This window comes from Sesamum indicum, linkage group LG3 (assembly GCF_026168435.1).
Source record: "Sesamum indicum cultivar Baizhima isolate 11 linkage group LG3, ASM2616843v1, whole genome shotgun sequence".
Classification (NCBI taxonomy): domain Eukaryota; kingdom Viridiplantae; phylum Streptophyta; class Magnoliopsida; order Lamiales; family Pedaliaceae; genus Sesamum; species Sesamum indicum.
Genome location: NC_142659.1, coordinates 1412959 through 1434688, shown reverse-complemented (window position 1 = coordinate 1434688; position 21730 = coordinate 1412959). Strand labels below are relative to the sequence as shown.

General features: G+C 31.8%; 2 protein-coding genes across 4 annotated transcripts; both read right to left on the bottom strand.

Moving 5' to 3' along the window:
• Window positions 1-262: 262 nt before the first annotated feature.
• LOC105156967 (heavy metal-associated isoprenylated plant protein 32) lies at window positions 263-2801 on the bottom strand. Its single transcript, XM_011073242.3, has 3 exons — window positions 2414-2801; window positions 1912-1987; window positions 263-1774 (listed from the first exon to the last, which is right to left on the bottom strand). The coding sequence occupies exons 1-3, from the start codon at window positions 2441-2443 to the stop codon at window positions 366-368; spliced, it is 1515 nt and encodes a 504-aa protein (XP_011071544.1). The 5' UTR covers window positions 2444-2801; the 3' UTR covers window positions 263-365.
• A 13129-nt stretch (window positions 2802-15930) lies between these two features.
• LOC105156966 (uncharacterized) lies at window positions 15931-20563 on the bottom strand. Of its 3 annotated transcripts, none has more exons than XM_011073237.3 (9): window positions 20113-20563; window positions 19148-19209; window positions 18435-18489; window positions 17820-17918; window positions 17648-17734; window positions 17355-17471; window positions 17158-17250; window positions 16524-16554; window positions 15931-16405 (listed from the first exon to the last, which is right to left on the bottom strand). In XM_011073237.3, the coding sequence occupies exons 1-9, from the start codon at window positions 20212-20214 to the stop codon at window positions 16215-16217; spliced, it is 837 nt and encodes a 278-aa protein (XP_011071539.1). In that variant the 5' UTR covers window positions 20215-20563; the 3' UTR covers window positions 15931-16214. The 3 variants fall into 3 exon arrangements, with proteins under 3 accessions (XP_011071539.1, XP_020548733.1, XP_011071543.1); XM_020693074.2 differs by lacking the exon at window positions 18435-18489 and adding an exon at window positions 18297-18392 and having other exon boundaries at window positions 20113-20189; XM_011073241.3 differs by lacking the exons at window positions 18435-18489; window positions 19148-19209 and adding an exon at window positions 18297-18392.
• Between the last annotated feature and the right edge of the window lie 1167 nt (window positions 20564-21730).

Sequence of the window (21730 nt, the reverse complement as noted above, 5' to 3'; positions counted from 1 at the left end):
TTTTTTGGTTAAATCCCATTCTCTTTTCAATTTTTATTTATTTTCTCAACATATAAACATTATAATATAAACATTCTCATCATCAAAACCACCACAATCTCCCACTTACATCTCTCATTCTCTAAAGAGCTTTGTTTTTGTTTATGTTTTGTCTTTTTTTTCCATATATTATCTATCAAATACTCCCTATCATGAAACACTAATCTAAACTTAGGATTCAAAATGGGGAATAAAAGAGAAAAATCCAAAAGCAAATCCAAAGTAAAAAACCATTTTCCATCTGTATTATGGCATCAAGACTAGCAAGTCATGAAACTATCAACTTAAACAACCAAGCTCTATTGGCAGCGATCGATCGATGTATCTCACATCACGTTACAGCTAGACGTGTTTTCGTCGCTGAACATTGCGTACTGGTCGGCCCGCTCGCCTGGTGGAGGAGGGTAAGGGTAGGGCGGGTATGGTGGCATGTAGTTGACGGCAGGCGGAGGCCTGGCATACATCATTGGCTGAAACCTCTCGTTCCCGTTGGCACGTTGCTGGTTCATCATCATTGCCGCCAGTTGCTGCTGGTAGTAGGGGTTTCCAGGCATGTTCTCAGGTCCAGCACCTTGAAAGTACCCTCCACCTCCACCGGCACCGCCGTTCATGGCAGAGGCCGGCAGGCCTTGTACAGCTGCAAGATTGCTCATTTGTCCCATTGGCAGATTGCTCATATGGCCCATTGGCATATTTCCCATCTGGCCCGCACCACCACCAGCATTCATAGCCATCATGTTAGGCATGCCATGAGGCCCATTACTCATTCCACCCCCTTTGATGGCCCCATTAGCCATAAAATTGTTGCCATTAGGAGCCCCACCGCCGCCGCCTCCTTTGCCGTTGTTACCATTCTTGTTTTGACCACCACCATTGCCGCCGCCGCCGCCGCCACCACCACCACCACCGCTCTGGCCACCGCCATTCTTGCCACCCTTTCCACCACCTTGGTTTTGGTTTCCACCATTGTTATTCCCATTTCCACCTTTCTTGCCACCATTAGCACCACCTTTTCCATCATTTCCACCACCATGATTCACCTGAACAGGGATATTCCCACCTCCACCTCCACCCCCACCTTTCTTCCCATTTCCGCCACCGTTCCCTCCATTGTTTCCACCACCCTTCATCAGCTGGCTATTCATCATGTTATTCATCATCATGTTAGGCATCTGCGAGCCACCGTGGCCATTCCCCATCATCGGTTTCATCTTACTCAAAGGGGCATCATCCAAATCATCGTCAAGCTCATCGTCATCATAATCGTCATCATCATCAAAATCATCAAACTCATCATCACTCAACCCCTCATCCTCCGGCAGCTCAAATTTAACCGACTTCGGGTTCTGGCCCTTGCCGTTGTTAGGAGGCATCATTTTCAAGTCCTTCATAAACTGAGGAGGAATTTTCAGATCCTGGAACCCTTTCATCTGTTGCAGCTGCTGAAGCTGTGGATGTTGGCCACCGCCACCGCCACCGCCACCGTGAGGACCGCCTTTCGGCTGGTTGTTTCCACCACCTTTTTGGGGCTGGCCCTTGTTGTTTCCACCTTTACCATTGTCAATTTGCAGGTTCTTGAACTGATTATTAAGCTGGTTGTTGTTGGCCTTTGGGGCACCCCATAGCTCAGCATGTTTCCCATTCTTGATAAGCTTCTTTATGAGTGTGGATGGGTCAACATTTCCAGACACTGTCACCTTCCCCTGCTCAGAATCTATCTTTGTAGTGTATACACCTACCACAAACACACACAAATTAAGCCCAATTGCTCATAAAAATTGAACTAAAAAAATGCAGAAATACTCGAAAGAAAGTGATTTTTTGCAGGATATTAACAGAACTCAGAGCCAAGAAAATAGCAGTGTAGGGTACCCTCAATCTTCTGCAAGATTTTCTTCACTTTATGCTTACAGCCATCACAGTGTATATTGACTTTAAGAACACAAGTCTGCAAGAACAAGCAAAGACAGAGAGGAGACACAGGGTAAAGTTCACAACTTTATCACTTAAGAATCCAAGAAAATCAGAGTCAGGAACAAGAAATTAAGAAAAAAGTGAAAAAGAGAAAACGAAAATCAAGAAAAATGAATGCTTTGTCTGAGTGGAAACGTCTACCTAAATCAAATTGACAGAGGAATGCATCCAGTAGAAAGAAAAAGAAAAAAAGATACATGTAATAACAAACAAAAGAAATGCCAGAAGAAAATCTTGTGTTGAACACAAGCAAAGACCATAAACCCAAAATTAAACACACACACACACACACACACACACACACACGCATAAAGACATAAACTCTCCCTCTCTCTCTCTCTCTCACACACACACACACACACGCCATTTTATCATGAAATGTGCAAGAGAAGAGGGTTACCTGGATCTTCAAGAACTCTTCTTTACTCATTTTCAGCCACTCAAATAACACAAGCAGAAACAATACAATGAGGTGAAATTAAAAGGGAGTAGATCTGAGCCAAGAAACTCCCAAGAAAATAACTGGCGGCCACTCAGAAATCCAAACACACAGAGACTCAGAGAGAGAGGGAAATAAATAAGGTTCAGGTCCTGTGGGTGAACCACATTAAAACTTCCCTGCTATGTTCTTGGCTCCTAATATTTCAGAGCTTCGGCAAGAGAATTCTAGTGTGTGTGTGTGTGAGAGGGAGAGAGAGAAAGAGAGAGAGAGAGAGAGGCTAGTAGTAATCAAAAGTGCAGGGTTGGTACATAAGGGAACACTATCACCTCTTTGGTTTCTGGGGCTTTATTTATGGGTAATCTTTTTTTTTTAAAGCTTGGCATTTTGTATATTAAATTTAGTGTTTCTCAAACTTCATAATAATAAGTGGGGGGGTGGGGGTGGGGGTGGGGGTTGTGGGAGGGGATTGGGTGTAGGGATAATTACACCATAAGCCAACTTTTATTAATTTTTTTTTCCCCCACTTTTATAGATATTGGCATAATTTTGGGCTTTTTGGTTTGTGGCTTGGCTTGATGTGGAGTTTTGAGTTTTCTTGGCTTGGCTTGGCTCGGCTTAACTCTATTGATGGTCAGGTCACCCTAACCATGGTTAGATGTAAGAAAATCTGCTGATAATTTTTGTGTATTTATTATTACCAGCACATATGAAAGACTTTCTTGTCAGATTTTCCCCTCAAAATTGGTTGCTGCAATAAATTTATTGGCCCTCATTACTATTATTAGTAGAAGGGCAAATAACATTCCCAATCTCATATTTTTTATTTAGTATATTTTTCGTACTATTAAATTATGGGATTCTCATCAACAATTTATTAAGTATTAAAAACTCTTAATTTTCATTATTTTGTTAGTATTTCGACAGAAAAGACTGTTTCACCGTCAACTCTTATTGGTCTTCTAATCAAAATGAGATTAAAAATATAATTTTTTATAATTTATTGAATTATCAATGTGAGTTTCAAACTAACGGAATAAAAAGTATATTAATCCTAAAGTACGGACGAATCAAAAATATAATTTCCCCAGAGAAAAAAAGATAGTACACAGTGTCGTTTGAAGCATGCTGCATTTGGGCATTCATATTTTGAGATTACTAATCTATTCTACCTAGATTTTGTGATGGAACAGTTTTTGTCCATGTCTGGTTTAGTCAATCTTTTAAATTCAAATATTCATACTATGATGTATATATTTCCATGATGATTTATAATATGATTGGTTGTTAGATCCTGTTATTATATACTTTGTCATAAATATTTTTGAAAATGGTTACATAACTTATAAAATGTATTATTTTTCGTTTGATGTAAAATAAGAGACGGATGCATGTTTGGAGCATTTGGATAAATGTACGTCGAATATTTAGTGCTTTGGTTGTGTGGTTTGATGAAAATTTAATACAATCATAATTTTTACTCCAATTAGAGTTATAGGACGATCTACCCACAGTTTTGAAGAGAAATCTCTTACTACTATTGTTGTGAGAGACCGTTGTTCGCACAAATACCATCGTTTTGACCACTGTCCGGACGATTCTTTAAAATTTTCTATTTTTCAATCAAATTTAATTATTTTTGCTATTTTCTGTAGTTATCTTTTGGACATGATATTTTTTTGAATTATTGCTAATATTGTAGCGTAACTTTGGGTAGAGTCTTTCGGGCTTTTGAGATAGTAATTTTACCTAGACTAAGATTACGACCCTTTTATTTTAGAATATGTTTGGTTTGGGCGAGAAGTGAGAGTATAAGATAATTGGAAGTAAAACTGAACGTATAAGAGACAATTTGGTGTTTGGTTAGGGAAAAGAGATGAAGGTGAAGTAAAATCTGATGTATATAAAATTCCTCCGGAGTCTAATTTTGTTTCCGTCCAAAATTGGGCGGAAAGTGGAAGTATAAAGCTAAAAAAGACAAAAAAGTACAGTTTTTATTTTTATTTATCCTATTATGCATATATATATATATATAATTTTCCTCCAATGTTGTTTTTGGTATCAAGAAAGTTAATGATGTTTGAACTCGAATTCTTTTATTGAAATATTGTTAGTAATTTTTGTTTCATTTAAACTAAACCGTTTAAAGTAAAAGAATAATGCCCATTTTATGAATATTTTTATTAATAAAAAATTATTCTTATTCTTATTTGACAAAATATTTTTATTGATAAGGTTATTAAATTTTTTATATACTAAAATTATATTAGAATAATATTAATTTATTTAGGATTAATTAATTTTACCATCCGAACTATGACTTTTTTTATACTTTGGCATTTAAACTTTTTTTGTGTCAACTTACTATATCAACCTTACTAAATTTTGCACTTTGCCATTTATAATTGTTTTTCAACCAAGTTTTTTGTTGAAAAAACATCACATGAAGTGCACATGTGATATTTAAGGGTTATGTGATGTGGTATCTTTCACATATACACAAAATGTGATGTTTTCCTGGCAAAAAAATCAACAAAAAATGATCATATATGGAAAAGTGCAAATTTCACAAAGTTCACATGGTAAGATAACACACACCAAAAAAAAAAAATTCGATGGCAAAATGTTAAAAAGGACATAATTCTAATAACAAAATAATTTACTCATTTATTTATTTTTTTAATTCAAAATGAAGAGAATGATTATTCAATAAAATTATAAAAATTAGTTTTTTCTTTTCAATCTCTTTTCTTCATACCAAACAAGACGAAGTATTCAAGATTTACTCAATTTTCAATTACACCAAATAACTTGAAAGAAAACTACTATTCTTTTTCTCCCCTCCCCCTTCCACTTTCCTTTTCCTCTCATTCGGACCAAATGAACCCTTAAATAACTGATAGTTTTGTTAAGAGATTCATTAAACAATAAAACTATTTTACTTTCGATTTTGAGTTTTGAAGAATATTATAGACGTGTTCTCGTCATTCTTTTATGTCAATTCTTATGCCAACTTACGAAATTGACAGAAAAATCAACATGCAAGTCATGTAATTGTTATCTTTTCATAATAAAAAAAAAAGAATCGGCCACGTGAGTTACACATAATTTTTTTTAATTAATTTTCTATGAAAATTAGTAGAAGGATTAAAAATAAAAATTTATTTTCAGAATTTTCGTAAGCAATAGAAGTAAAAGTATATAAAGGACAAATGCTTTCTTGCAAGTGGGTAATACAAACATAAGTTAACTTAGACAAAAGTTTTAAATGTTATAACAAATTAAAACGCGAAACACAAAAATATTTGAAAATGTAGTAAACGAAAGCAAATTAAATGATACAATAAATTACAATTTTATCTCGAAAAAATTGAATGAGATTGTTAATAATTATGCATACATGTTATAAAAATAAAACATATAAAAAATACAATTTTTACGACAAATATACGAAATAAGAAATAATTAAATTTAATTGAGAATGTGTAGCAATATTTTCGCATCAAATGATCATTTTTTGTCATAATTCACCTAATTCTTGTTGTTTGAACTCATTCCATATCGTCGTCACAAACTTTCTAGTAAAGGGACTCGACATCTTTTAATCGTAAAAAGTTTAAATTTGGCGAACGATGAAAAATTCTACTTTATAAGAAATAATTCAATATCAATGAAAAAAATTCGTGTTGAGCTAATTAACACGTCAATTTTTTTAATACAAAAATTTACTTGCTAATAAAATTTGCAACTTTATTTAAAATATATATTAAATAATATAAATTAATAACGCAAGTTTCACTTGCTAATATGTTGATTTTAGCATCGAATTTTTTTGTAACTATTGAGTTATTTTCTTGTATAACTTATTTTCCTGTATAACTTAATAATAGTATAGGTATAAAAAACCTAAAGTACTTTAAGTTCTAAAACTAATTTAATGTAAAGTAAGTTTTTTCCCAATAACATAATTATTATATAAAGATGTGAAAATATATTATTGTACGACATAAAATTGATATAACTGAAAAAGTTTATGTTCGTACTCAGTCCGACTTTATCATAAGGAGGAGAAAAAAAAACTTAAAGAATAAGTAGTTTTCATAAATTAATTTAAGAGATAATTACACTTCCTTTTCTGAAGATTGGTGTAATTATACGTAAATTTTTATAGTTTGAAAAATTATATTTAGTACCCCTGAAGTTTGCTTTGTTTAATAAATAAGTTCCTCCATCAATCAAATTAAAATTCATCGAATTTGTCAATATTAACAAAAAAAAGAAATAGATAAAAGTATCATATTTACCTCCCAATTGACTTATTAATATTTATTGTATCAAATAAACTTTTTTATGATCAAATTACACTTATACGTCTTCAAACCTTAAAGCATATGAGGAGGTATAACTTCACAGTTATAAGGGTGGTTTAATAAAAAAAAAAAAATATTTGACCTGCAATAAGTCAGTTATAAGTCAATCGAAGGTAAATATCAATCTTCATTCATTTTTTTTTTATCAATATCAACAAATTTAATGAATTTTGACTGGCGGATGGACCTATTTCTTAAACGGGTGCAAACCTCGAGAGTATTAAATGTAATTTTTCAAACCACATCAAATCTTAGGAAAGAAAAGTGTAATTATTCTTTAATTTATAGACGAAGAAGCGTGATTTGAATAATTTACGGTCTTATATACACTATTTTAATATTTAATTTCATGAATTTCGATAAACTTTCATACTTTAATAATAAATACAGCACATTACAGAAACACATGAAAACAAAATATATTAAACTTTTGCGTGCACATTATGTGCACCTACGACACTTTTCTATGTAAAACATGATTATAGTCAAGAAAATGGAAATCATAGTTATTTAAAATTTGTACGAAAAGCAAAGTCATTAATCTATAGACTAAATTAGTCGCTTGTACATTCCTCACAAAATAAATGATAAATTACAACGAGTTTTTTTAAAATTTGATGTAATTATAGATACATCACTATTATTTGAAAAATCACCAATATCCCTCGAATTTTAGCGGTTGTTCAATAGTTAGTCTCGGTTAAGTTTTCATGTATTTTTTATAGTGAACTGATCAAAATACCCTTATAAACTACAAATTATAATTTTGTTATTTTTAAATATTTTAGAAACTTTTTATGGAACAAAGTATGACAACTTCTTTTGCATTTTTTTGATCAAACATCAGGAATATTGATAATTTTTTGAATAATTAGGCGATATTTCGTAATTATGTTAAATTTCATGAAAGTTAATTGTAATTTATCCTAAAATAAAAATGATTTTCAATATATTCATCTCTTTAATTGTTGATGTGCTTGACAATTTTGAAATCAACTTAGCTATTTCAAATCATGAGGAAAAGTACGAATTTATTACTGCATTTAAGGCATATGTAGTTCAAAGTGATTGAAAGCAACAAACTAATGATTTATGAAAAGGCAAATTGAAAAATAAATCAACTTATAGTTGACATTACATATATAAATAAATCGAGTCGAGCTGAATATATTTTTATTTGAATTTTTTTGAATTATTATCGAATTTAAAATATTGTGTTCGAACTTGATTTGTTGTAAAACCTCTAACAGCACTATGACTATATCTCCTCTGAATATTATATTTAAAGTAAACTTTGTTTATACATGTAATTATGCACATAATTCAGTCCCTGTGGAATACATATACATGTAATCTCGTCATCACCACTAGCGAATTTATCATTTCAATCATGAGATTATACATATGTCTACCAAATACCATAAAACAGAACTGTTATACTTAGTTCGCATACCATCCTCATTTCTAGTTCATATTTGCACACCCCAAAAGGTGAGTTCTATTTTTAGTAACGGATGAGAAAGGAACTGCATACTGGCCCAACCTGACTCAAATGCAATGTTTGAACTTGGTTCTCGGTGGGTAGAGATCTATTCTTGAAGATTGAATGAGCCTAGAACTCAGTAAGCAAATATCCAGTACTATCTATATATGTATATCAAATGTAGTCCAGACAAGACAAAACGAGTAATATATAGAGAATATAATCAATTTAACACCAACATAACCAACTTTATCACATAACATAACCAACTCATAATAGGACAATTAATTAAACTCCTTTTCCTAGTCTACTTACCAAAATGTAATATAGTGATTTTCTCCACCAACTCAACCTCACCATTTATTACATAATGTTTAAGTGAATTATCTTGACACGCCATGAAGGCTCATCAATTTCGTTTTACATCATAGCTCTTTCTATATTGTATCATAACTCTTTTCACATCGCATCATATATTTTTCTTTTCATTTTGTCACATAGGCTATTCACAACATCAAGGGGTATTCATATCACAGTTATTATATTCAATTCCCACAACTCTCTCATTCCATATATCACAATTCTTGTAAGCAGTTAGTGACGTAAAATCATATATTGACACATATTTATTTACCAGCACCAATAGCACATTATTCCACAAATGTAACATTTTAATGTGTTTTCTCACTTCACTTTCACAACATAATCATTCAAGCTAAATCGTTCACCACTCATATTTCAAAATGAGTCAGTTTCAGTACAAATCACACACTTATATAAAATTAATATCACAAAGAAATGAAACATATATATATTGATAATACTAATTATTTATTTATCTCGATCTTATAACGCTTTGATTAGCAAATAGACAATTGTTCGGTCGTCTACTTTATCCACGGATCCTATAATGAGTTATAATGCATATAATTAATATATCAAAAATATCGTAATTTCTAAATAAAATATTAAATATTATTCATACAATTTCCAACAATCTTTTAATATTTCATTGCTATCGAAATACAAATCTTCGTTTCGTTATTTTCTAACTAACTAAACTTATTAAACTTTCTAGGTATATATTTAATTTATCGACTAACTCATAAAGTTTATTTAGTCAAACCCATAACATTTTCATAACTATCGTTCTTAATAACATCTCTAAATTGAATTATCACGAAAATTCTACTTTTTTTTAATAATAATAATATTTCTCAAATATAATTTTTTTTAATATTTTTTAAATATAGTTTTTTTCTGTATTTCTATAATTTTTTTTTTATCAATTTCTCATTGTTATATAATTTAATTAAACCCCAATCCTTAGAATTAAGCCTTTGGTTAATAGGTCCGATAGAATTGAGTAAATTAACTATAGTAATAATTAAATCTAAAAATTCTAGTAATTTAATTAACCAGCTATAATATTTTTATATCAAATTTAATATTTAATTTGATACTTATTTAAATAGTCAAATTTATAAATTTTTTCGATTAAATACTAGAATAAATAGTATAAATTACATTTAATAAAGACACTACTTAAATAATATAATTATACTAATTAATTATTAATTTTAAAATATTAAACTATTTACCCAGTAATCCCGCAATTATGTATTAAAAATTTACGAATGTTACATTTGTTCATAATCAATTTTTGGCTCGAATGAACTTTAGTTGAATGAGACTCAAACCGAACTTCAATAATTTGATAATATTTTTAAGAATATTTTATTATTTTAAAATTAAAATCAGGTGCTAATTTTGAAACTTATTAAATGAACAATTATGTTAAAAGCTCATTTTGTTAAGTTTTACAAATTGCTTTTAAATGAGTTTTTATCAGTAGATTTTGTATCAAGTATTGATTAGCCTAATTTATTTTTCTACCCTACCTCAGATTCTTCTATACATTTTTAATATTTAGTAGGGATAATTACATCGCTCTCTCCTAAAATTTGACGTAATTATATGTAAATCTATTCTAAAATTATATTTAATAAACTTGATGTTTGTTTCCGCTCAATAAATAGATTTATCAATTAGTTAAACTTCACAAAATTTGTTGATAATGGTTAAAAAAAAAGAAAAAGGACAATCCACATTTTTACCCTGATTGATTTATTACTAACTTGTTGCAGATTAATAAATTTTTTCTGACCAAACTAAGTGTATATATTTTCATACTAATACATGTAATGAGGTACATTTTCACCTTTATAAGGGTAGTTTGGTAAAAAATTCATTGTTTGACCTAGAATAAGACTGCAAATCAATCATGTGTAAATATGAATTTTTGTTCAATATTTTTGTTGATTTCAACAAATTCTATGAATTTTAGTAAAAAAACTAATCTATTTATTGGATGAAAATAAATGTCAGAAATACTAAATACAATTTTTCAAATCATAAAAAATTTACATATAATATTATCAAATCTCAAAGAGGACGATGGCATTATCCCTTGTTAGAATCAAAAGACCTTGGCTTCACGTCTAGGGTAAACATCATAATGTCTACTTTACTAAAGTTACTTGGAAAAACTCCACCAAAATACACAAGTTAGTGTGTGTTTGTGTTTATATATATCACACACACCCACGCCCATACACACAAATATATATAAAAGGTAAATTACAATGGACTTTAATAAAGTTTGCTATAATTATAAATATTTTTTTATTATTTGAAAATGACAAATATGTCCTTGAAATTATTTAAAAAACACCCCATCATGACAGTCCATTGTAGAAATATTTTTGTTAGACCGCCGTTAATTTCAGGGGGTATTTGTAATTTTTTAGATACCGAATGAATATTTATAATTATAGTAAATTTCAAAAGTGCCCGTCGTAATTTACCCTATATATAAATATAGCTATAATTCCATTATAATAGACTATTTAGTAGCTAGGGGAAATTGTCTTTGAAAAAGCACCTAAAGAAGCATGCTTAATTGCTGGTGACAAAAGGCATCCACCACATTATTTTTGTTGACTTGCATTTTGAACTTTGTGAACTACTTTTGATCTTTACTACAATTGCAAATTCAAGTAACCATATGAAATTTACTAAGTCATTTTGTGATAAATCCGAACCCATAAATTTTCTTGAAAAAGTCATACTAAATCACTGACCAGATCAATTTCATCGTCACTTTTGTTGTACCCGCTACACGTTTACGTAAATTTAGACAGAAACATACGTACATGTATATATATATATATAATATTATACACATCAATAAACATCACATTAATTAACTCAATAAATGTGCAAGAATTGCTACTAATCCCCAATTGAATGCCAACTCCACATCTTTTAATATAGGGTGGGGGCAAAGAAAGGTGTAAAAATGTTGGTGGAGTTAATGGTTTTGCCTAAAATCTGCACTTTTCTTTTTGGTAAGCCCTAATAATAAGTGTAGTTGTCCTTCTTAAAAGGCTAAACCATGATGAGACCCTTGTGCCCCTTGTCCTTGTTTTGCTTTTCTCCTGCAATCTAAGTCTGAATTCTTGAGGGAGAGGAGAGGAGAGGAGAGGGGACCCCTTTTGGCCATAAAGGAATTGTTGAATGACTGCAAAGAAAACTTCAAAACAACATGTCATTCCAACTATAATAATGGGCTTTCTTGCTTTTTGGGATATGGATATGCCTCTCACCAAACAATTTAGGTCATGGGTATTTTTGTAATTTTGTTGTTCGAAAAATTATTTATTTACGGCAGAAAAAAGTTATATTTCTGGTCTTGTAATTTACTCTAGTTACACATTTAGTCTTTTTTGTTTTTTACAGTTTTAGTCCGCAACATCTCATATTTGTTCTTTTTTTTTTTTGACAATTTTAGTACTGTGTATAATTTGGTGTTGCAACCTATAGTTATAGAACAAAATATGTAAACTACTTCAATATGAAGGAGATTAATATTGTCAATACAAAACTAAATTTGTCAAAAAAATGACTAAAATGTGTAAATAGAATAAATTACAGGACCAAAAGTGCTAACAATCTATGGTTACAGGACCAAAATTCTTTATGTATTTATTCATTTTTGCTTATTATTTACTCAAAAGATTGTAATCCCAGTTTTCTAATAAATCTTTCTTGCTTTTTTGTTTTCTTTTTTGTGAAAAAGAAGGGGATTAGTTTTTATTATTTATGCTTGTGATGAGGGGTATTTTTAAAATATATTGTTTGTATTTGTATCATTTTTCAATTTAGCATGTGAACTTTTTGGATGAATGGACGAAATTGTAATAGTCGATCGAGTATGATTGGTAACTAGATAATTGGACATAGTTCAAATTATTCATCTTACATTGATGTCATGCTCGTGGATACCACTGGTATAATACGTGTCTATTTATAGTTTTTTTTTATTCCGATATTCAATATTAAACTAAAAATTATTACATTGTGAAACATATTTTAAACACACAAGAAAATGACCTATTATGTGTCTAGTTCCTTTGACATTTATGTATTTGATTCATAATGAGATAAATATATATATATAGATAGAAAAAAATGCAAGGAACCCCTTTGTGATATCTCAAATGAGCAAATTATTCTTTTATGAAAAAATAAATAGCAATTTACATCTCTGTATTTAAAATACAATAATTTACCCCGTATGTTTTTTAAAATGAAGCAATTTACTTCCCTTTATAAGGAGGTAAATTGCTTCATTTTAAAAAGTATAAGTGAGTAAATTGCTATTCACCCTATATAGATAGGTGAGTCCATCACAACTATTTAACATTTGTGATCCCATCAATTTTGTGCTTCCCCATTCAATATGAATGGGCAACAATTCAATATTCGCAACTTTTGAATTTATTTTCCTGTTGATATGCATACTTTTTGAAAAAAATTAAAATAAAATAAGATTTTCAAGACTAAGTATTATCCCAGAATTTTACATGCAGATATAATATACTCTATATTGTTTGATATTTTCACGTACAGTATAAATAAGAAATTTTCAATAAGACCGATATATTAATATATTATCCAACAAGCGATCATATTTAGCATTTATGTCAGTTCATAACCAGTCTTCGGTGCAACTATTCATCAAAAACGAAAAATTATATTTTTAGGTCATTACTACTTTTGGTCTTGTAACTCATTCTATTTATATATTTAGTTCTTTTCTTGACTAATACGGAATTAAATTTACCGAAAAAAGACCAAATTTGATATTTTTAGATCTAAATTTATATAAAAAAATAACTAAATATATGAACGGAACAAATAATAGGTTGAAAATAGGAACGACTTATAATTATAAAACTAAAGCCCACCAAAAAATATCTAACAATAAGTGCACAAAAGTACCAATCAAACACAAAGAGCTGCTGTGCAGCTGGATAGTTACAAGAGTACATTTTACAACTCACCATACATCCAAGATTTGGAAGTTACTTGTGCAAGTTATGGCTCTGAATTCTTTGACGTGCAATGTCTCAAACTCTGGAACAGAAAAGGATCAAGATAAATATATGTAGCCGTGCAGACACAGAGGAATCTGTAAGGACAGACCATTATTGCCCATGGTTGCATAAGCGTCGAGAGAGTCTAAAGAGTATCGAGACGTTATAAACATTTATCATCTTATTTTAAGGTGAAGTCATCTCGAAACATCACACCCGTTCATCACCTAGCACTAGATGTGGAGCCCACATGATGGACAGTCGTGATATTGTCTCGAGTCGTCACAATCATTTATCACCTTATCCAAAACGTGAGGTCTACACGACGGGTAGTTACAATATCTCAAGCCCACCTAGGTGCCCCTAGCAATTTTTGAGGATGGCACAGTATAAAAAAAGTATAAGAGATTATAAATGGATATTAAAATATGACATAAAATTTATATGTGTCATATTAAATAATTATTTTAAAAAATATTAGAAGTTACTAAAATTATAGATTAAGCTTGTTTTTTTATAATACCATAGTTTATTATTATTTAAAATAATATATAATATTAATTAATAATTATAATGTATAATCAATTTTGAGTATAAAATTAATAAAGTATTGAATATGAAATTAAACATATAAAAATTTATAAAAAAAATTAAAAAAAAAAAAAACTCGCCACCCAGAACAAAAGACATTTAGCTTGAGCTCAATAATTGAGTCGGCTCAATTCATCTGCCACCCCTACTTGAAATTAGCACACTCCCAATTGAGCTACGGACCAATCCCCTCCAGGTCAAATGTGCTTCTTGAGTCTTACATATAAATTGACCATTTACCACAACCAACACAAAAAGTAACAAATTTAAGTTAATTTTCATTACCATTCTGACTAATATGAGCTCTCAACTTTAAATCAAAATTTTTCCCCTCTTAGCTGATAAAATCTAGATTTATAGTTGTTCAGTTGGCTTTTTGCCATGGAGATAGTCTAATTATCCTTATTTTTTGAATTATAAATCAATCTTTGAACTGTTCTTAACCATCTTTATTTTTTAACAGTAAATCTATCCTCACCGAACCGAACCAATCACAGAGTAATTGTGCTTCACTTGCTATGTGATGGATTACTTCTTCTAAACTGTATACCAATCACATAACAAGTAAATTATATTTATCATATAATTAATTTAAATTCAATCGAACTCGATCTGAATTAAATTTTTCTTCTTTCGTCATGGTCGCATGCATATCATAACTTATCCGACCCATGAACTCTCTAATTCCACTGGCCTCTTTACTAATATACAACCTTAAGTGGCTTTCCAGACCACCTCTGCAATGTGAGTGATACTCTTGCATATTCAGACATAGCATATTAGGCTTTTATCTTCCCAATTAATTTGTAGTCGTAATGTTGAAGGATCTGGAGAAAAAAGATGAGAAGTTGAAAGTTCGAGTCCTATTTATTTCGGAATTACACATGTGATCAAAGCACATAGAATTTACAATTAAAAAAAAAAAAACACTTTCATACGACGAATGCATCAAATACAAAGAAATTAAGCCAAAAAGTATGCTCTGGGCTCAGTTCATCGACGAAGAACCTTTTTCCACGTTCACTCCACTCCCTACTACTTTTGTCGGGCTTTCTCCACTATCGGGAGCACCGCCACTTTGAGGAGGAGGCCGCGGTGGCGATGGCTGCCGGAGGCACCAAAATGGGGTTGATCCCATGAGAGGGGAAGCAGGACTCCGGATTTGCTCGTTGGTTATGACTTAATGAAATTAATTAGTGGAGATGTTTGAATTTTATAAAATTATTAAATACAATATTTGATACATATTTTTCAAAAAGATTAAAATTATTAAAAATTATAAAATATAAGATATTTATTTAAGTTTACCCATAAATTATTTTTTATTAAACAAAATATTATATAAGAAAAAAATCATAAACATTGGTTACAAAATTACTATAAGTAAATATATATTTGTGTGCTTGCGTATATGCATATGATTACCCTCATTCAAATTTACTGACATTTACTTATACTAGAAAAAGAATACATATAAAATAATATTAATACATTTTTTATTTATAATAGTTATTAAATTTTAATCAAATATTTTAAATTAATAAAGTTATTTATTATTATAATATAATAATTTTATTGAGTTAATATGAATCGTGTCCACAGCAAGTCCTCCTTGCTTAGTATGACTAAAATTACAAGTAAAAATCTCGGTACATGATAAATTTCCGGACACCCATCCAAGAATTACACAAAAATAGAATAATACATATCGAAAAAGAATAGCTATTTCTACCAAGACTACCTGTAGGAAGAATATCAGACTGTACAAAAGAATATCAATAGCATTGGTCGAGAGACGCCCAAACGTAAATGAGAAACGTACTCGATGGAGGTCCCTTTTATAGCCCTTTGATTAACACAAAATTAAGAAAGACGAACTACGTCTCTGGATTTTCTTGAGGTGTATCGATCCTTACTAGAATTGGCCGGCAGAGATTTTCGTTGGAGTCGGCCTCATTGTTTGGTGGTTCTGCCGGCGTGCCATCACCGTCCGCACGCTCGTCTTCTTCGGCCAACGCTTTATCTAAAGCTTCCTTTGCAACTAGTGTAACACATATCATTAGTACCACTGCAAGCAAGAGCAGGAACAATTAGGCACCAATAGTCGGTTGAGTATAAAGCGGGAAACTAAAGGAACGAAGTGCTTCTGATACAAAAATAGTCTGTGAATATCACTTGAAACTCACCAGACACCAGAAGGCTCAATACAATAAATGCCTGCATCAAAGAAAGTGTTTTAAGTGTAGAATCAACAGAATACTGGCAACAACGTGAAACGTTATAACAAAAACAAGGCCTTCCGACACCTCAGCCAACCCAAGTATGGTAGACGATAATCGGTTTACACATCAAGAAAATATGATCATAATTCCGCACATAAACAATATGCATTCAGATTGAGTGCGTGGATGTTAGAATCACGTATTTGAGTGTGACGACATTGCCACAGTCTAACCAAAAAATCTTGATGAAACTCAGAAGATTTATTGAAAGAAGTTTAAGTAGAATTAGAAATTCAAGCAGTCATGTGCCACGACTTTTACTTGATCAACATTTCATGGGTGATAAACGTTGTGAAATGCGGCAGTACATTGAAATTCATCACTCATATACGCCGTTTGTTGCTCAAGAAACTCAGAACAAAAGATGCAATATTCGGGAAGTACTTATTTGATCATGCCTTTTCTTTAAAGTATAGATATCATTAATATAAGCACTAAGCCATACCTCGTAATGGTATATCTATGATGGCAGATATGTGAAAAAAAGAATGAGCTCGGCAACTAAGGTTGAAGAAAACAATAAGCTGACAGCTCTTACCCATCGGGCTTTTGAGAATTTATTCAATCCATGTGTTACATCGGAAAGATCCTTCAAAGTTGTCCCGACATATACCAAGGCAAGAGTGATTGGCTGCAAAAAGAGTGAATGGACAATTACATCATATTCAACCATGTATTATTGTCGACCACAGTACGAATGATAATCACTAGAGAAGTACGGACAAAGGGACATACTATCATGCCCAACCATGAAGCCAGCATGTATTCACCCATCGGGACCGGAGTCAAGGATAAGAGATAGTTCAGCAGATTAAATGGAACTAAAGGAGCCAGCCGGAGCAATAACACAATCTGTTGAACGACATGAAAAATTCAAGTGCACAGATGCATGAGACGAGATTTTACACATGTCAGGACATTAATCGCCGGAGAAAAAATCTAATTATTCTGAAAATGAGCAGCATGCCAAACATTAGCCAGCATGTCAGAACAATGACTTCGAATTGAGGTTGAGAAGAGATACAGACCTTAAATCCCGATCTCTGAATTGCAATTGTGACTGAACGGAACTTTGGATAATCTTCTAACTTGCAGATAATAAATGACCTCCCAAGCTGCTCATAATTGGAAGAGAAAAGTTCAGGAACAGATACTTTAAAAAAATCAAACGTTGTACTCTTTGTTGCCAGGAAAACTTACAGCTCGCCCAAGAAGAAATGCAGCTCCAGCACCTAATGTAGCACCAACGGAATCAGCAATGAAACCCACAGGCAAACCAAAGAGATAGCCACCACCGAGCTGAAAGAAATAACAAATAGCGTGAGGTTTTAGTCCTCCGAGGAGTCTTGAATACTTCCACACCAACAAATTTACGTAAAAGGATTTCTGACGGATAAAGAGATCACAAATGGAAAACAAAATCAGCTATATTTCAAGATCAGAGACTATACTTACAGAATTCAACTGTTAATAATTTGGAAATTCTAGCCATAGAGAATCCATGACAATGTCATTTCACATGCAGAGAACTAACGTAGCAATTAAGCATGAATTTACGACAAATGATAATTCAAAATTTGCGTAAATTGAGTGAGGTAACAACAATAAAGAAATACAATCTCTAGTAACTACAAACGCTAGTATGCTAGTTGAAACATGCAGAGCAGACCACTGAACCTCTGATATAATACTAGAACAGGAGACAAGCCCTTTGTAGCTTTCCTTCTCATGACTCATATATTATCCACAGCGTCGGGACTTGTGAAAAATATCCTGAAATTGGAAAAGTGGACCATTAAAGAAGTTAATCCTTACCGTAAGTACTGAAGCTGGAACTGACAATATCGTTAAAGGAATGTACGCCACAGCCCTGCAAGGTTAACAATCTTTATGTGACTCAAAAAATTGATAATTTTGAAGCCATGAACTCTAGGTTTTGATGGGCACTCCTGGTTATGATTAAGCTAAAAGAATGCAATCTTTAAGGTTACAATAAATCGCAACATTGGACAAAGAATCAGGAAGCAAATTAAAAGCCAAACATAGCATGCAGTTAACTCAATGTAAAAGAAGTTAGACCTGTGATCTGATGATGAACATTCAACTTTCTTAACTTTCACATATGTAGATGTTGCCTTGGCCTTTAACGTAACTATATCGAAGTTCTATTTTACATCATATCCTTAAAAGAAATGTATACCAAAATGTAAATCCAATCATTGACCCACTATCATTTGCTTGAACCATCAGCTGACTTTGAAAAGAAGGGCAAGCATTCGAATTTTGAAGCATATCTATAAAAAAAAATAACAAACATACAAAAAAACCAGTAAAGTATTGCAACAGGAGAACTTATTATGCTAGAAGAGAAACAGATGATCTTTGAAACTTTTTCCCATTCGACTTGTTGACATGTAATTTCTCTTCATATTTCATGTATGTGACTGATATGGATGACGAGAAGGTCAACAGACCGGCATATTAGGCACATCATAAAAACTTTGCAAGCACATTAAAACCATACGTACAGCACTAAAGGACCCCAAGGACCAAGATCTTGCTCTATCCATGCTAAGAAATCCTTTAGAATCTGCATAAAACAATTTTTCAGAAACATTGTAAATAAATTGAGTGATAACATCTTGGATTCATTTGAAGATACATTCAAGCGCTGCTTGGTGCCATAATGACAGTCCCTTAGAGATTTATCTATTTATCCAAACAGACACCTAAAGGAAACATTCACCATATTGAAATAGAGAGAGACGCTAGAAATTGCTAAGCAATCAATATAATATATGCCAAAGGTCATCCCAATGATTAGCTCTAATTCACAGCAAGCAGTGAGGAAAAGCCAAATCCACACTTCTCCAATGGCTCACCTTCTACCTCATTTTGAGTGTCAATAAGAATTATGATAAACTTGGTCTTGCTAACATAGTTGGATTGGAGGTCGAATTAGCTCGTGAAATGACCAAATTACACGACTTAAAAACTCATGGAATACTAATTATTATAATTACAACGGAGCGGAACTAGTATGTTCCCTGTCCGGCTGGCAATTAATAGAGAACTCTGCCCTTAACTTGATCAGTCATCAGCTCAGAGAGCAATGTACATATCAAGATACTCGTAGCCTGTGGGTTCAACAAGCTTTCAGGCTTGATCAAGACAAGAAACCAGTAAAGTCAACCAAACAGAAGAGACAATGAAAATGATAAGCTAGGTATGATATGCTAGACATTCTTTCAATTCCACACCATGTAAAAGTCTTAGGAACCAATACCATAATTAATCCAAGAAAACACCCAAACAAGCACAATTGAACAAAGCCCGGATAACAAAACACTCACAGCAGCCAAACAAAGCCACAACAAAACCACATTAAACAGGAAACAAAGAAGAAAAAGACCCATATGAACAAACACTGATACGGAGTCCCAGAAATCCCAATACAAGCAAATTGAAAAAAGCCCAGAAGACAAAATCCGACCTTTTCAATAGGGAGAGTGAAGCAAGCAATTATAATAGCAGCGATCAGCAACAAAAGCGAGAAAATCCTGAAAAAGGAAACCCAATTGAATTTGAGAGCCATTTTAAATGAATGTGGGGGGAATAACACGAAACTTCCGCGCCAGGCCTGCTCTCTTCCTCTTCTTCAGCGTCCTCCGGCAAAACTTTGCTTCAATGGCGAGCGAGGCTCTCAAGAGTTATTATTCCCCCCAAATTCGCCGGATTGAATTGAGAAAACCCAAAAAGAAACAATCTTTCCCAATGGGAATAAAAAAAGAAAAAAAGCCACTCCTGTAATGATTAAGATTTAACCCATTTCATTGGAAGATTAAAGAAAACAATGTTCCTAATCTTTTTGCATTTCTCGCTTTTGTTGTTTCCCTTCTGCTGTAATAATTTTATCCCCGCAGGGGATTGGGATTGGGATTGCGATTGCGATTGCGATTGCGGTTGTCTTCTGATGACGTACTGCAAGACTTGATTCCAGGCGAAAGGTCAAAACTACCCTCACTTGCATTTTCACTTTTTTGCTTTAATTTGCTTATCCAACCAATGCTTTCTTTTATATTCATTTTAACAAAATTTAATTGTTTAGTTTTCTTTAATATTGAAAATTTATTTTTATCAAGAAATAAATCATACTAGAAAAGCACACTATTTTGATGAAAAATTCTCCTAACTTCTTTTTTTTTTTTTAACGCCAACATATATAACGTTCTTACTGAGTTATAATATCGAATTAAAATTAAAAAATAAATTACATAAGTCCTAAATGTTTTATGTTAATTATAATCTAAGTTTGTTAGATTAAAAATTACAATCACCCCACCTAAAATTTATTTTGTTTTTTAATATAACCCCGTTCAATCAAGTTTTAGTAATTTTATATGTGATATAAGAAAAATAACCCATCACTGTAACTTGATTATTTTTTTAAAAATGCCATTTCGATCAAACTTCAGGTAAGATATCCCTAGTCACTTTACTGGCAATATACTACTTTAAGGTGAAGATTGTCGACGATAAGAAAATGATAAGGTGTATAAATACGTCAACGTGCAAGAGACAACAAAGAGAAATGGAGAAAAAAGAAACCAACAGGCGCCATCTCTATGTATCTATGCCGGGCATTTTGATCATTTCATCAAATTTTATATATTATCTTTTTCTTTTTTCATTTTATAGAAAAAGAACGAAAGCATTTAAATACTTTTATACTTTTTTTTAATTAGATTACTTTACAAACTTAAAAAATATAATTGTAATTTTTTGTTCAATATTAACGACGAAACTTTACACAAGCACCCTTTGGGCACATTGGACTGACACCCCCTTAAAGAATGTACCTGTAATTTTAAAAAGAACATGAGGTATTTATATAGTTGGACCAAACTTTTAGGGGTATTAATGCAATTTACTCATTATTAAATTTAGAAACAAATCATTTGGATTGTTGGATGTGTTTTTACTATTATTTTACTAAAAAGTCCTCAAATATTGAAAGAATAATAAAGGAGTATGGTAACATAAATGTCAAACAAGTTGAAGAATGAGTAGTTGCCTAAATAATTGGTTATAATGACATAATAGGCCTTGGT